This window comes from Ruditapes philippinarum, unplaced genomic scaffold (assembly GCF_026571515.1).
Source record: "Ruditapes philippinarum isolate M1 unplaced genomic scaffold, ASM2657151v2 ctg8403_1_1_1_1, whole genome shotgun sequence".
NCBI lineage: Eukaryota > Metazoa > Mollusca > Bivalvia > Venerida > Veneridae > Ruditapes > Ruditapes philippinarum.
Genome location: NW_026851829.1, coordinates 17,864 through 35,847, shown reverse-complemented (window position 1 = coordinate 35,847; position 17,984 = coordinate 17,864). Strand labels below are relative to the sequence as shown.

Sequence of the window (17,984 nt, the reverse complement as noted above, 5' to 3'; positions counted from 1 at the left end):
GACTGAATGAAATTACTAACTTAGACATATTTTTTTAAATTTATACCCAAAAGTTTCCACACTCTCTTTCCCATTCAGCAGACTGACATAAATATTGTTTTTTATATATATATATATTTCTATTTGTTTTAAATACATTGTGTGTTAGCTATGTTTAAAGGGACTCCACTAAGGTTTAAAAGCCTAAAAAACATAACATTTGATTTTCTTACATAAATGAGCTGGGGCACTTTAAACAGAAATATACGCGAAGATAGTTAAGAAATATACTTTAAAATAAATTGAAAATCGTATGTTTATGCTTTTCTTAGCCCGATTTGAGTGAAAAGTGTTTAAACGCTTTTCATTTTGGGTCATTCTTTTACACGAAGTGCGCGAAATTCAGACTCAATGATTATTCATTATCTTTTTGTTAATTTTCATTCATGGTGTCGCCGAACTGTGGTATTTTAAAGATATATTGATTTAATGCCGGCGATATTAAAGTCTCGTTCTTATATTCAATAAAATAAACGCTTTAAAGTAATTGTCCTATATACTTGGCCGATTTTTATACAATAAAGTCACAAGGTAGTTCGAACGTGATTTGAATAATCAATATCATATCAATTACATGTTAACCTAAAGTATAAAAACCTTTTCATAATTACATTGGAGACATACTAAGATGGCCGCAGAGAGCCCAGGATAAACATTAAAACCTAGGGGAAACTTACGGTAAGCTTTAGTTAATTTATTTATCAGAAAACCACACATTATATGATGAAGAAAATGTTAAAAAATATGGAAAAATGACAAGCTTACTTGAGAGTTAACAAAAAAAAGAAGAGACGTAATTGAGAGACGTAAATAAGGTTGCTATATCTAGATAGTACTAGATTGTGACAATAACCGATTAACGATTTCAATTATAAACGAATCATATGTATTTTTATACTTATGTTTTAAGTAACGTTAGTCACTTATTTCTAAATTAACCTACTAAATGTGTCAAGGTAGACTTGACATGTTCCTTAAAGTCTATCCATACATATCTTGGTTGCATTAGCTATACGAGCTTTGTTGTTTGATGATATTGGTTACAAACAATTGCATATGACATTATACCGGTGAATATCACTTCATATTCAATAGACGTTATACGGAACTCAACAAAGTGGATTTCCCACCTAATCTGTAGGTACAAACTAACTTTTACCTTTATAGCTTCACGGTGCACTTCCTGTCAACCTGTTAGCTGGTACTGTAAAAGTTTTTTGTACCTACGTTATTAGCTAGGAAAAGTTAGGAAAATCCCAAATATTCTAAATTTCGCAGTATAAGTCTATTGATAAATAGTAAATAATTGTAAAGTATTACGAATACGAAAAGTTTATTTGTATAAAGCATAGTACAATGCTTATAACCAGTATAAATTGTAATGTATACAATGTTTTGAGATCAAAACATGGATTTTTACAGCAATCATAAAATGATTCATGAAATATGATGTTCAATATTCAAATTTTAATATGTTTAATATATATTGCGCTTGTATGCATAAAAAAACAGGCGCCAACCTACAATATTCTTAATCTGCACTTATTCTATCATTTTCCGAAATATAAAGACATGAAAAACACCCGAGTCCTATAGACTAAAAGTAATATTTATTGTTGTAATTCTGTCCTTTTTGAAAGAAATACATGCAAACGCAAACTTCGCAAGCCATAAATTATGTTTCAAAAACAATATTTCATTTGAAGGTATTACTATAAGAGAAATAATGAAATGCGTTGTCTATTTGCTAAGTAAATAAATTTAGATAAAGCATATATAGTTTTCTTAGAATTAGAAGACATTAGGCTATCAAATTTTATAACAGACTGCAAATGACATTTATAGGGTTTGCAAAACCTTTTCCTCAATTCTCTATAACGCGAATATACTAACATAAAATGATATTCGGTTTCAGGTTGGCTCATTATACAAGATTTACATATTTTTTCTGATCTTGGTTTGTTTTAATTTTAACCAGACACATAAGTTATGTGATGACATTCTTAATTTTGCAAGAGCAATTCTATGATTTTTGCCTGTGATTAAATAAAAAAACTTTTCACATTTAAAATCATGTTTATAAATGCTATAAGTTTGTAGGAGACTAGAGTTGTTTATATCAATATACCATTTGTGTAAAAAAGTATCTATAGTTCTTTGTTTGATAATAACAAAAGTGATATCTTGATCCATACATACGCTAAACCATGGGTTGTCAAAGCAAAAAGCCAAGTTTTTCTAGTTATATGTATTCCATCAATATCTTGCTTAAGCATTTAACATTTTTTAACAATCTCTGTATCATCAAGCTTAGAAATTTTCACCAAAAAATTAATCATCTTAATTTGTCTCATCACAGAAAAAGGGTAACGGCCTAAGTCAGATGCTAGTTGATTTTCGAACGCATAAAAGTCGTCTCAAAAATGTCGATTCTGTTCGCTATCAGTTTCTCTACTTGTTATAGGGTTTGTAAGTGAACAGCATGAATCCTGATCAGACTGCGCTGATGCCATGCTGGTCGCAAACGCACTATGTTGGTTTTGTCGTGACGCGGCTCAATTATCTTCTTTTATTAAGTTATCTCAGTAATCTCAATTCTAAATGAAAATGATCATCTGTTTTCAACATTTATTTTCTTATCTTTTGAAAGAATTCAATAAAGAAAAGATTGTTGTTTATTAAATGCATAAATTTTCTATGATCTATTGAGCATCTTTTTTAAAGATTATTATCCCTGTTGAACTCCGGTGTTTACTCCATTCAATAGAACAGAGATAAAAATAAGCGCAATACACGTATATTGTTTGATACTATTTCCAATATCTAATATCTACCACAAATTAGTTTTTACTTTTAAAAATAGTTTATTTATTTGACATAGATTTGACTCGGAGTCTGGTACAATCTTTTGGTGCCGCTAATCTTGATAATGGAGATTCAGACATGGAACTAACATAGAATGCATACATGTTATCTGTTTGGTGGCCGACTTATAACTGTTTCATATCAGTCATCAACGATATACGATGTATATATTTTTATGTATAAGCCATTTTTATAATTAGATAATGAACTTGTAAAAAATCACGCGGACAAAGAAATTCAATGATACATGTTTTAAATTATCTAAACGAGTTGTGGTAGAAATTTAAGATAAGTGGTTTTTTGTGTGTCTGCAAACTTTAGTCTATTTCAACAAAAAGAAATTACCTATATCAATAATAAAGCGTTTGTACGTTTTAAAAATAATTAGTAGATCTATAATAACTATGTCTATTAAATAAAAATCGGTAACCAAATGTATAAATAGAATACCCGGGTGTAATACGACACCATATCTATACAGAAGAAGACTTTTTAAACCAATCGGAGTTCCCGTAGAAGTTATATTATCAAAATTCTAATAAAGGAGGCTACATATATTTAATAGTCAATATATTAATAATTCAATATAAGTATTTTCCATTAATTTTACAAACCCTTATTAACAATGATATTCCAAAATCTAAATGCTAATCCTTGAACAAAAACTTTTTCATTCTACTGTATATAAAAACAAAGCGTCCTGCTGCCTAACACGTTACAATAAATTGATCGAAAGTGTAAAACATAAAAAAGGACTTCTTAGCGGAAAATATTGTTTCGACCAGGGTGCAACTTACGACCAGATAAAATACAACATAAAATATATTCAATTGACTTCCATAAATTATCTTTCATTACCTTTTTTAATTAAAGGGAAGTAAATGCAACTATATATGTCATGTAAAGTTATTTATATTACCTCCCCTCATCTTCCAGTGCCCTTTATTATATTGTATAGAGCATTATCCGTCGAATTTCTTTTTTATTCTCTATCTTGTTGTTGCTAAGCACCAGACCTCTTCTTTAATACCTTGAAAACGATTTGCATGTTTACTGAAACAGTATATTAATCAGTTCGATACTTTTCATGCACCATGTATCATGTATCCAGAACCTAAACTCTAATTGGTGATCACCAACGTGCCACAAAGCCTAGTTGTGCATAGTAAATTAACTTTATCCAAGGCATCCTTCGTCTTAAAAACCACTTGGAAAATTTCAGTAAACCTTTGTAAAATTGTTTGCATGGTTTCATGATTTTCCAAGTCTATTTTCCAAGTCTAGTTGTGCATTGTGCCATGCTTTTGTGTATGATTTCTTTTCTTTTTTCCGCACAGTTATAGGCCCTTGATGATGATTACTTTAGTAAAATGTATTTCTCCTACACTTCTAATGGAATTTTGATTAAATTTTGGGAATGATATTTATCAAAGGCGGTCGGAGGTATATTACCAGTATTTTGGCATATATGTTGGATTTATTGTCAAAGCTTCCTTTCAGTGACAGCAGTTTCAGTCGCAGCTCTTGGGCACGAAAGACAATGTTATAAAACTGATTTCTTTTCAACAGCCGAAGAAGGACTTCGATATAACTTCTGAACGCTTTGCAGAAATTCTGAGACAAATCAAGAAAGAAATGGGAAACGTTTTCAAATCAGTAGAAAATGCTGCAACTAAATATGATGATCCGAAGAAAAAGCAAAAAGAAGACATTGAAACCAAGATGTCTACAGAAAAGTTGGAAAAGCCTGAAATTGAAAAAGAATTTGCAGAAGTACAGAAAACAATTACAGAATTTGAGCAAACCAAATTGAAAAAGAAACCTACTGTTCTAGAGACACTTGCTTCAGAGCAGAAAGAGGTAAAACAACTTTCATTTTGTTTGCTAACTAAATGATGTATTTTACATATATTATATGATATATCTGCATCTTTGCATTAAAAAATAAAGAAATGATAATTGTAAAAAAATAACTTTTTGATTTAAGTTCTGGTGGCATAATCTTTAAGTATTGTAGCCATTTAACTGTAAAGCAACCAGGTTCATCCCATGTTCAATGGGTATGAAATGATATGGCTATAATTATCAGCTGCAAAAATTGTTTTAATCTTCCAAAATGCGCATATGATAAAAAATGTTTAAGTATATTTCCCTTACAGCATATGGCACATGCAGGAACTCTTTGCATGAAAACTTAAACTCGAAGCTGTTCTTGCTCATGGTGAAGGTCACACTAAATGGTTAAATATTAGCTGTGCTTGGTCATGGTGAAGGTCACACTAAAAGATTAAATATAAACTGTGCTTGCTCATGGTGAAAGTCTCACTAAAAGGTAAAATATAAGCTGTGCTTGCTCCTGGTGAAGGTCACACTTAAATGTTATATGCAAGCTGTTCTTGCTCATGGTGGAGATCACACTAAAAGGTAAAATATAAGCTGTGGTTGCTCATGGTGTAGATCAAACTAAAAGGTAAAATATACATGTAAGCTGTGCTTGCTCCTGGTGAATGTTAGCTCTGCTTGGTCAAAGTGAATGTCTCACTTAAAGGTTAAATGTTAGCTCTGCTTGGACAAGGTGAATGTCACACTTAAAGGTTAAATGTTAACTGGACTTGCTCATGTTGAAGGTCATACTTTAAAGTGAAATGTAAGCGTTAATGGCTCATGTTGAAGTATCCGGAAAAGTGATCCGTTTGAAGCATTAAAAAACAGCATAAATACATGAAATTGCAGTCTCGATTTGATCGAGTCTGTACATGAGGGATAATGAAAAAGTGCATCATCCCTTACGTCCCCTAGCACCGGCTTAAATTCAAATCTAAATGTTAAATGTAAGCTGTGCTTACTTATGCTTAATGTCACACTTTAAGGTGAAATGTTTACTGGGCTTGCACATGTTGTGCTCAGTTTATTAAATTAAGCTCTGAAAAGCGTTGGTTTGTTGGCCAGGGACAGATTATGTTATAAAATAAGGTATAGAACTATGAACTTTGATAATCAATAATTTGAGGATTTTAAATGTGACAATGACCTACTCCTGTATTGCAGTGTATTTTCTTACAAAGAATTGTTGGCGTTTGATTTATAGGGCGATTGTTGCGGTGATTTTGCTTAAAATATACACGTACTATTTAGTACATACTCCTATGTATCAATTTTTACATCTTAACAATATATTGTTGATTATTTTTGTAATACAACGTCTTTTTTGATATAATAAGATTATGTTGTTTTTACAGGAGATGGCAGAAAATGCCTCAGATGAAAGTGAGGCAGATTATGAGCAAGCCAAGTTACGTGAGTAAACATTTGTTATGTCAGTGTACACACTACTGCGCAAAACATAACCCCCTTGCTCAGAGGTCAAGGTCATAGATAAACGTGCAATATCAGCAATTAGAAAATCTTATTTGGCTCATAACTCTGTTACGCATAGAGGGATTTAAAATTAAACAGTTTGGCATATGTGATGAGAATGATGAATGCAGTGTTTAAGTCACAAGAAAAGCATCCCAGCTCAAAGTTGAAGGTCACGCTCACACTTAAAGATCAAAGATCAGCAGTTTTTAGAAATTCTTGCCATACACTACCCTCTGTTATGCATAAAAGGATTGGTCCGTAACAAAAGAAACTGCTGGCAAAAGCATATACATGTAGCAGAATTAGTCCTTGATACACAAGCTTTAAAAATAATTGTATCGTCCGTAAAATATTACAGAGTTTATATTTATTCATTTTTATGCTCCAGTTTACACTTAACTGAAAAGAAAGTTCGTGCTTTATGCCTTTTAAATATTGAACAAACATTTCATCAAAAGTCATCTATCATCTTACTTCAAAAGGTCTATTTATTACAAATAGGTGTATGTGAATTAAACTGTGTTGCCCTGTTTTAACAGCTGTATTCATATCATTCGGTGTCCTAACATATATATAGCAGGGACATCTGTGCCTTTCAGATGCACTGTTGTCTATTAAAATTGATGACAAAAAGCACCACATAATATCGTATGTCCTTAAGATTAGGTGGGGTCTCTTCGCCTCTGTGGCGGATCTAGCTTATCACATGTCATAAGAAGTATTCATTAAGTAATTTATTCATAATGTCATTATAGTTATCTATTAAACATTGAACTTATGACAATATAATGATATAATATATATTCATTAATCTTTTAATTAATTCATAATGGAATAAGAGGTAAATACACGGCAGATAAGGGCCGGAAGGTGTTACCCGCAAAAATTAATAATTCCCTTGTTTTTTTTGCATAGTGAATAATGACCCTAGGGCAGATAGTCACTTTTTGGCCCGTCTCAGATGTGCATAAATTGTCTTTAATACACTTAACTTGATAGTAATGCTAATTTGAATAAGATCTACATTAATAATTCTGTTGTTGAAATTCGTATCTTTTTCTGTACAATAACTCAAAGAGTTGCTTCCCTTACAAATTTCACTACTGTAGAATCAAGTTTCTCAGAATAAAAATTACGCTTATGATATCATCCTTCACTCATATGATCCATGCTTAAAATCTACTTTCACTTTACAGCTAGGGGTTTTGATGACGTAATTAAATAAAATGTGACGTCATTTTTTTTCCTTCAATTTTTACATGTACTCGTGTAAACTCATAATAGGTCACATAACACTTTAAATAATGCATTTACAATTTTGTTTCTATATTTTGTAACAAGTGTATTCATAATAGTTATATACATGAATTATAGGCATGACATAATGGTTGATAATTAAACATTACACTTATTATGCTTATTTGACAGCAAATATATGGCATGTGCATTCCCCAAAAGCGTGAAATTTCCATTCTAATTGTCAATTGTGGTAACAAAACAACTCTTAGGTCTGGTAAGGAATAGTTTACCATCATTGTGTAATTGTTTTGTTTGTTCATGGTTAAAAATCTGTGAGTCACTCACAATTGGTGACTTATCAGGTTATATTATTATTTTAGAATGGCAGGGAGAGATGATAGCATCATACTGTAAGAATTTGCTAAAAGTACAAGCAATGCCTCTACTACCACGAGGTCAGAAATGTAGCTTCAGTGAGATTTATGTTAGGCCCACTATAAAAAGAGAAATAAAAATAGAGAAAGAGGAGACAAAGGAAATAATGGTCAAGTCAATGTCAGAAATCTTCACAAAGAATGGTGTGCCTTTAAGAAAAATATATGTTCTTGGAGATGCCGGATCTGGTAAGAGTAGCTTCTGTAAATATTTGGTCAACTGTTGGTGTATTGCAAAAACTGATGCACAAATTGTAGAAGATGAGTTTGATGGTGTAAAGGAAATGAAGAAATTTGATATCATGTTTTATATCTCGCTAAAACATAATCGAAACATAGACAGGGTCCAAGATATGATAAAAAATCAGTATGATATCGACATTTCAAGCCCAGTTCTCAAAAAGAACTCTGCAAAGATTATAATATTGCTTGATGGCTTAGATGAATGGTCTTCTGAAAGAAAGTCCTACCATCAGTTCCAGACAATGAGTCTCCCAAAACAAGATGTAAATAAAGACTACACAGTAGTAACAACATCACGGCCATGGAAAGTTCACACCTTTGGAATAAATGAAACAGAGATTGACCAATTATTGAATCTGAAAGGGTTTGATGAGAGATGTGAAAGGGAACTGATAGATAGAACAGTCTTGCAATTAAATTCCAGCAGGAATGCTAGTAAAGATGCCAAGGTTTGTAAACAAAAGCTAGAAGAAAAGTCTCTGAAAAAATTAAAACAGTTACCAATTTTGCTACATTTACTGATTTGTCTATGGTTTGACGGTAAACTCGATAAAACCACAAGCTGTGCCATCTACACAGGCATGTTAGAGCTTTTCTTTACATGGAATGACATGAAAACAACTGGAACAAGTACTGGACACATAAAGGGTGCTCAGAAAGAAGATCTTCCTAAGTACTTAGCAGATAAAAACATATTAAAATTAAACAGCCATCTCATTTATGAACTCTCACATTTGGCTTATGAGACACAATTTAATTGCCCAAAAGATAAGTCCTTGACATTTGACATTCCTATATGTAATGAACTTGAAATATCAGATGAAGTAAGAGAAAATTGCTTGAAACTTGGAATAATGACAGAAGATGAATGTTTAAGATTATCTGTTTCAGAACCAACAAGCTCATTATTTTCTTTTATTCACAAGTCAATGCAAGAATTTCTGGCTGCAGTGAATATTAGTATCAGTTTCAATGCAAAAATAGGTTCGTCAGATAGTACAGATTATGTTGAACTAGCCAACAAATTTATTTTTGAGGTTTTTCGGAAATGTTCAACAGTAAATGACATGTTAGAGCAGTCAAATGTCGTAATTATGCTATGTGGTCTTGAACCTAGATTAGCAACGCATGTTTCAAAATACATATATGATACTGTTGCAGAAGACTCTCGTGTTCAGGATTACAGGAGAACAATAAGTAGTGACAATTATATGGATCATCGTTATATCACTGATATTCAAAAGCTAATGTTTGAGTCAATGGAAGAATGTATTGTTGGAAGTAATCCTTTATTTTTGATAGGAGATTTGGTCATCAATACACGGAGTCAGTATTGTGATATGGTTTGTTCAGGTATTGATCAGAAACAAATTGTTCCTGACTCTGTTCTGTCTATAAATGTAGGTTATACTAACACAGAAAATGTTAAACTGATAAAATATTTACCAATGTTTCATCATCTTGAAAAAATTAAAATAACATGCGAATCTGCATCTCCGATATTATTAAGTACACAAAGTAATAGACAGATGATTGATAAGCTTAACAATTGTATTGCCGAGACAATTAAAGTAAACACTTCAACATTAAAATCTTTATCTATAAGTGCTTATAACACTGGTGGGCATTACCCAGTGTATAAAACAGTTGTAAGTAACCTACCGAATATGATCAATCTTGTAGCAATAAGTATAAGTTTTATAACAATGAGTCATGATGATACTACAACATTTTGTAAGTTTCTTGAGGAAACCAGTCATCTTGAACAAATAGAGCTTGAATATGTTGAGTGTAAGTGTATGAAGCAGCATGATGTAAATTTATCAAAACATCAACAACTGCAGTACCTTAATTATGATCATTTTGCTAATGTGATAGATCTTGATTCTAACAACCTTGAAATATTTGGATTTGTGAATTTGAAAGAAAGTAATTATGAAAAAATATTTGATATTATTAGAAAATCTTGCAAATTAAAACAACTTGTTTTAATTGGACATTTTCCAATTAAATCTCAATCATATCATAACAACATAACAAAGAGACTAGGCAGAATATTACCATTGTTACACAATCTCAGTAAACTTGAGTTATGGTATTGCAGGTTAACTGACACTATAATACAGTTACCTTTAGAGCTGAAGAGTTTAAAGAACATTAAGCTTGTTCATGTAATAATGAGTTTGACACAATGGCAGAAGTTTGTTGATAGTCTTCCTGGCATTCCTCATACTGTAAATGTGAGTGTATGGAGCTGTTATATAACAGGAGATGGTGAGAAGGTTAATGTTGATATGTTAACATTAATTTTACAAGGACTTTGGGGAGGGAAGGGAAATGATGCTATACAGTATGTCAAAGATCAGTATCAGATATTTCATGTTAAAAATGATGATAATCATCGGTTTGACTTTTCAACAAAACAGTTATAAAGCATCAACGTAGTTACATAGTGTTTCTGTCTTGTGCCCTGTCCTGTTTTTGTTTAGGGTCCTCCTGGGCTCCTTGCCGCTGGCTCTTGTTGCTGGGTCGGGTGGGGGTTACGTTCATTGAACGCCGCCTTTCCTTGTTGATCTTGTTTATCATATTTTGTACTAAATGTTTTTTAACCTTTTCAACAAAAAATTGGTTTGAATATTTAACATAGTGAGATAGTACTACATACAGTTAGCATAGTGTTTAATCGAAATTAGTTTTTCATTTTCATAAAAAGTGATACTCATGAAAAGTAATTTACATATATTGTTGTAAGGTTAGAAAATAAATATATTACATTAAGAAAGAATATAAATCATCCGAAATATTTATTACTTGTCATAAATTTAAACAAAATGTATTTATAATATTGAATTTGTAGGAAGTATTTTTCAAATTGTGTTTATAAATACATAAAAGAAATGCAGAGAAATATAATTGATATATTGACCTTAATAATCTTAAGGTAAAAGTTATTTTTAAAAATTAGGGATTTTCTGTAAATTCAATAAAACAGATATTTGAGTATACGATTAATAGATAAGTAAATGAATTAATGAATTAGTGAAGTTAATAAAAAATATCATAAGTACAAGGTTAGTAGGAAGATGATGTAACTTAGTAGGTTGAAAAAGTAAAATACTTTATTCATAATGCTTTAACTAAGATCATTTCTAAGCATAATTGGTAAACTATTTACTTAAAAATACTTTTTATGGTAAAAATAGAAAGTCAGACAGATTATAATAATCCAGAATTTGAAATGAGTTAGGGGTTGAAGTTGTTTTTATTATCATTTAACAAAATGTTGTTTTTATTATCATTTAACAAAATGTTGTTTCTATTATCATTTAACAAAATGTAATACTATGGATACATGAAAAATATAAAAAATATAAAGAGAATGATATATACATGCATAAAACAGTTACATGATATATATAGGACTAGGGAATGGTATATACATTGTATAATTACCAGTTAATGAGTTATATGATACATAGGACAAAGAAGTTGGTACATATAAATACCAGTTATATGATATATTGGACAAGGGGATAGTATACATGTAAATAAATACCAGTTATATGATAAATATATATAGGACAAGGGGATGGTATATATAAATACCAGTTATATGATTATATAGGACAGGGCTGGTGTATATAAATACCAGTTATATGATGTATAGAAGAAGTGAATGGTATATATAGATACCAGTGATAATATATTTTATGATATATAGGACAAGTGAATGTTATATATAAATACCAGTTATATTCGATATAGGACAAATGAATGGTTTTTATAGGACAAGGTAATGGAATATAAAAATACCAGTAATATGAGATATAGGACAGGGGATCAGTATATATTATTATCAGGGATATGATATATAGGATTATCTGATATATAGGACAAGTGAATAGTAAAAATGAATTTCCTTACTGTGAAGAGGACCATATACTTGTTATATTTTAGAGATTCCTTCATTGGTTAATATATATTCTATATTTCAAAGATTAAAAAGTGAGAAATATTATAATTATGCAAAACGATTAATTTGTACAAGTTAATACTGTTAGTAAGTACTACTCAAAGTGTATAGTTAAAGGGTCTCCACTGAGGATTATATTCTCTTGATTTTTTGACATAATAGGATGGTAGTTATGTTGTTGAGGTTTCATACTATTCATACTATTTGATGAAGATCTATTTCAATAACTTGTAAGGGACATTTCTGATTATTCGCTCACTTTTGTTTTTTTCAAAATACTAGTTATAAAATTATAGCAATAGACATTTATTGAAAAAGATATCTTTCTTGTATCATGTCCAACATTATGTATTTTCTAAATTGTAAATTTTTAGATTTTCTCACTGTATTTAGAATGAATAGATACAACAAGAAAATAACATCATACTGTTCTATTTGCGCAAAAATAGTATGGACGTATATTGCTTAATTGCTTAAAAACTATCTTATTTTTTCAGATGGTGGCATGCATATCAGTATAGAGAAATATTAACGATATATAACATTTAGATCTTGTCACTTGAAACTAAAAGAGAATAGTTTTTTTCTAACGGTTATGTTATACATGTAATACAATGTACTTTCAAACTAGAGGATGCTTTTGTAAAAAAGCGCATGTCTCCCCCACTGCTGAGAATAACTGTGAATGGAAACAGGAATGGAAATGGAGATAAGATAATGTAAATACCCGGTAGTCACTTCAATGAAGGCTGTCTATGGATGGTTTCTATTGTTAAGGTTGTATGAGAAGATGCTTCCTATGAAGTTTGAGGGTTGTAGGTCAAAAGGAACTCTAGTTATCATCCGGAAATGAGAAATTGACCAACGGTCACTGTGACCTTGACCTTTGACCTACTGACCCCAAAAACAATAGGGATCATCTGCTCTATAAGACTAATCATCCTATGAAGTTTGAGGGCTGTAGGTCAAAAGGAACTCTAGTTATCATCCGGAAACGAGAAATTGACCAACGGTCACTGTGACCTTGACCTTTGAACTACTGACCCCAAAAACAATAGGGATCATCTGCTCAATAAGACCAATCATCCTATGAAGTTTGAGGTCTGTAGGTCTAAAGGAACTCTAGTTATCATCCGGAAACGAGAAATTGACCAACGGTCAGTGTGACCTTGACCTTTGACCTACTGACCCCAAAAACAATAGGGATCATCAGCTCTATAAGACCAATCATCCTATGAAGTTTGAGGGCTGTAGGTCAAAAGGAACTCTAGTTATCGTCCGGAAACGAAGAATGGACGGACGGACTGACGGACGGGGCAAAAACAATATGTCTCCCCCCGAGGTGGGGGAGACATAATTAGTATGTTTTGGTTTGTCTGTCTTGATAGCATGATTGTGTGACTGTTCATAATAAAAAAATGTACAGAATTGAGTTGTGTAATTATTTGTATTTTCCTCTGCCTGTCTTGATAGCATGATTGTGTGACTGTTCATAATAAGAAAAATGTACAGAATTGATTTGTGTAATTATTGCCTTGATAGCACGATTGTGTGACTGTTCATAAAGAATTGATTTGTGTAATTATTTGTATTTTCCTCTCATACAGACTTTAATTAGGGCATACAACCTTTAATTACTTCCCTCGTTTATCTTATTAAACAAAGACTTAGCTGCCAGTACATTATACAAGTGGTTACAAAAGTGTTTGTTACTGCACGTTACATATTCCGATTGTTCTAAATATTGTGTCAGATCCGGCTGCATTATGAGTAAGCATGTACAGCCCCATTAAGTTTGCCTGGTCTTTCTATTCATATTTCGAATCCTTTAAGTTCTAAAACATGAATGCTGGCAAATCAAAAGAAATCTTCATTATAGTCCTACACGTGTCGATTGTATAAAATGCTTGCACTCTGGACATTGTACTACTAAAAGGTCCCTTTCATTTACACAAGATCGGTTCACAATATTTTACAGTAGCCCTTATTGTTTCAGTCTAAGCGATAGCCCGAGTACCAAAATCATAAAGTTTTTAATGCAGAATTAAATGGGGACAATACATTTGGCTGCATTGTCGGACCTTACTATTACCTATCTGAAATCTTCGAATTAATGATTCTATTGAATGCATATTTCATCTTGAACCTATTCACCGCTTTGTAAATGGTAAAACAAAATTCAAAATAATGCATTATCTGTCGCAAGGTGAGATAATAATCAGCTTTCAATTAATATCCTGTTCAGCCGAGTCAGACATTCGTTTACTAGTTTTGATTCTGTATCGCCTTCAGGTGTTTTAAAAAAGTGTGTTCGAATCTCGGCATGCCACTGTGCTCTGAGAAACAAGCAGTTCGCGAACCCGAGGAAAAAGTAGATGAAGCAAAAATAATATGGAACATTTAGAAAATAGAAATACCAAAGAAAGGGAAGAAAAACAGCTGTAGAGTTGGTCGAGTCCGCCAGTGCATGATGCTACAAACCTATCATAGTTTATGGTAATTTAACTAATACGTACTCGCTCTGCACTTTCTTCGTCCCTTGCATGCGTACTGCATTAATTACATAACTTAATAATATTACATAATATTCAGTTCTAAAAAGTTAGATAGATTTATTACGTTAACTAGTAATTTAGTTTGTATGCTGCCGTACTTGCCTATTTTCTAACTTAAATGAATTATTTCCATTCTTCAAAAAGTATATATTTATTCCTTAAGTACTTCTATACTTAATAATAATCAATACAAATGATGTACATACTAACATATTCTATATTACTAACTGAAAATTATCGGTTAAATTGACCAAAATATAATAAAAGCATACTTCATGTATCTTGCAGGGCATTAAAGCAACAAAAATGGACAGGCGGATATTCCCATCAAAGTTGAATTTTCTCATTTGTACATGTTCAGATTAGAATATTTAAGAATTAAAAGGCGTGGAATAAAAAGACAGAATTAAAAGGCGTGGAATAAAAAGACCTAAGTGTCAGTATTTACCCCTTTGAAATATTTATTGTCCTTATTTTCCCGACTTATGTCCGTAGTTATACTCCCGGATCCGTACTATCCCGGTTTTAAGAGGTAATTTATTTTTAATAACTAGCAATATCTCGGACACATGTTTGCCAAATATCCTAGTAAATAATTTTTAGAACAATTGAGTTTGGGTTATTGAAACACCAAAGTGCAAAAAGCGTCCGTAATTCCCCTACACTACAATATCAGTCATGCAGATAGTATGTAAACAATATCTTGAATTATGTCTTTACTTTTTTAAAAATCTTAGAAAGAAAACATTCTCAAGGTTAAATTTCTTAAGATATTTTGGCTCATCTGGAGCATGCAGCTTTAATTTATACATCATTAAGTCGATTAAAACATTTCATAAAAGACACAAATCAGATGTTTAACATTACCTTGTTTAGAATTGTTCATGTATGCTTCTTAAAATGTTTGCCACGGTTGTCGATACAAAAATATTCTGTACTTTTTCAGAACTATGAACTGCATAAGGTATATTAATGTTTAGAAAAAACCGTTTTCAGATCGTCATGGTTGAAATGTCTCCGAAGCTACAGGAAATATGTGGACTGACAATTTATGGCAGGTTATAATGATGTGATTGTTCATTCTCGTGACAGAGCTGTCTCTGGAGTTATTCACTTTATGCCCGGTTCATCACGATTAAATGTTTTTTTAAAAATTTATTGTTAGAGCAAAGGAGCATCAATGTTGAGGGTTTAAAAGTATGAGTAAATAACACATAACTATATTAAATTTTTAGCTTGTTTTAATCAATATTTATGTATTGCATTAATATGTTCTTAAAGGTCCAACAAGCGTCTTTTTACATTCCCGAAAGAATTTCGGGCATATTATGTTATACCCCCTGGCGTCCGTCCGTCCGTCCATTAGCAATTTGGTTTCCGGAGCATAACTGAAGTTCCATTTGGCCCACAGTATTAAAACTTCATAGGATGTTTGTCCATATTAGACAGAAGACCCCTTTTGATTTTGGGGTCACAAGGTCACTATCACCTTAAAATTGAAAACAGTTTCCGGAGCATAACTTAAGTTCTGTTTGGCCCACAGTGTTCCAACTTCATAGGATGATTGTCCATATTGGGTAGAATACCCCTATTGATTTTGGGGTCACAATGTCAAAGGTCACTATTACCTCAAAACTGAAAACAGTTTCCAGTGCATAACTTAAGTTCCATTTGGCCCACAATTTTCAAACATTATAGGAGGATTGTTATTTGAAGGAGGTAATACTTAATTTAATTTATAGCAATGCTTCATCCTTACTTAAAAAACAACAAAAAACACTTTCGGGCATATAATGCTCCGCCTAGCGGTACTCTTGTGTACACTTATTACTATATGTAGTAATATGGTTAACAAAATGGCATCGTTTGAAAGATTGACAGCACTCTTAATTAGACTACCCACATATTTTCAAGTAGTTCTTATTGCTTTAAGGTAGACAAGAGGGCCATGATGGCCCTGGATCGCTCACCTGACCTATCAACCGCAGCCAAGCAATGTCTTAGACAAGCATACTGGCCAAGTTTGATGACAACTGAGTCAAAAATGTGACCTCTAGTGTATTAAAAATGTTTTTCCATATTTGGGTAATGTGACCTAATTTTTGACCGAAGACGACCCATATTCAAACTCGACCTAGAAATCATCAAAATAACCTTCCTGACCAATTTCCAGAATATTTGAATCAAAACTGCAGCAACTAGAGTGTTAGCAAGCTTTTTCTATTTTTAGCTTCTGTGACCTAGTTTTTGACCGGAGATGACCAAACTTCGATCTTGACCTTGAAATCATCAAAACAACCTTCCTGACAAATTTCCAGAATATTTGAATCAAAACTGCAGCCACTAGAGTGTTAACAAGCTTTTTTTTATTTTTAGCTCCTGTGACCTAGTTTTTGACCGGAGATGACCCATCTTCGAACTTGACCTAGAAATCATCAAAACAACCTTTCTGACAAATTTCCAGAACATTTGGATTAAAACTGCAGCTACTAGAGTGTTAACAAGCCTTTTCTATTTTTAGCTCCTGTGACCTAGTTTTTGACCCGAAATAACTCATCTTCAAACTCGATGTGTATTTCATTAAGACAAACATTCTGACAAAGTTTGATGATGATACGATAAAAACTGTGACTGCTAGACTGTTAACAACCCAATTGTTGACGACGCACGACGACGGACATAGCCCAATCACTATACCTCACTTTGACCACTTCAGTGAGCTAAAAACCCGACAAATCAAGATCAAACGCTTTTCGATTTTCGAAATTATTATTAAACTTCTTAAAGAACCATTTAGAATCAGTAAAGAGTGATGGATTTTTTCTTTGATTAACCTATTTCCGCCCTATCTCAATAAAATAGATAAATACAGAATCCCTAACAAAAGCCCAACACGGCAAAATTGAAAATGTTGCAGGCTCGGTTAGTACCGCTCAAGCCGGTGCTAGGGGGCGTGAGGGATGTTGCACTTATTCATTATCTCTCGTGTACAGACTCAATCAAACCGAGTCTGCAATTCTTATGTAATTTTGTTGTGATTAATGCTTCCGAGGGATCACTTTGTTTCCAGAATTTTGATTGAGCCTGTTCATGGACGGTACTGGAAAGTGCAAGTTACCGTCCACGCCCCCTAGCACCGGCTTAAGCAGAATTCAACATTTAAACATGAAATAGTAAAATTTTGAATTTAGAAACATCCGCAGATGTGTTCATACGGCGGTTATCATGGAACCTTCAATGCGACACTTCCGTGCCATTCCATGAAAAGCGGTGTAT

The 17,984-nt window shown here is 32.3% G+C and overlaps 1 protein-coding gene across 1 annotated transcript; it reads left to right on the top strand.

The window, feature by feature from the left end:
• Window positions 1–610: 610 nt before the first annotated feature.
• On the top strand, window positions 611–13,321 carry LOC132740658 (uncharacterized). The gene is made up of 4 exons (XM_060728604.1): window positions 611–717; window positions 4,474–4,764; window positions 6,144–6,201; window positions 7,884–13,321. Exons 2-4 carry the CDS (start codon window positions 4,540–4,542, stop codon window positions 10,610–10,612), a joined length of 3,012 nt encoding a protein of 1,003 aa, XP_060584587.1. The 5' UTR covers window positions 611–717; window positions 4,474–4,539; the 3' UTR covers window positions 10,613–13,321.
• Window positions 13,322–17,984: the final 4,663 nt, after the last annotated feature.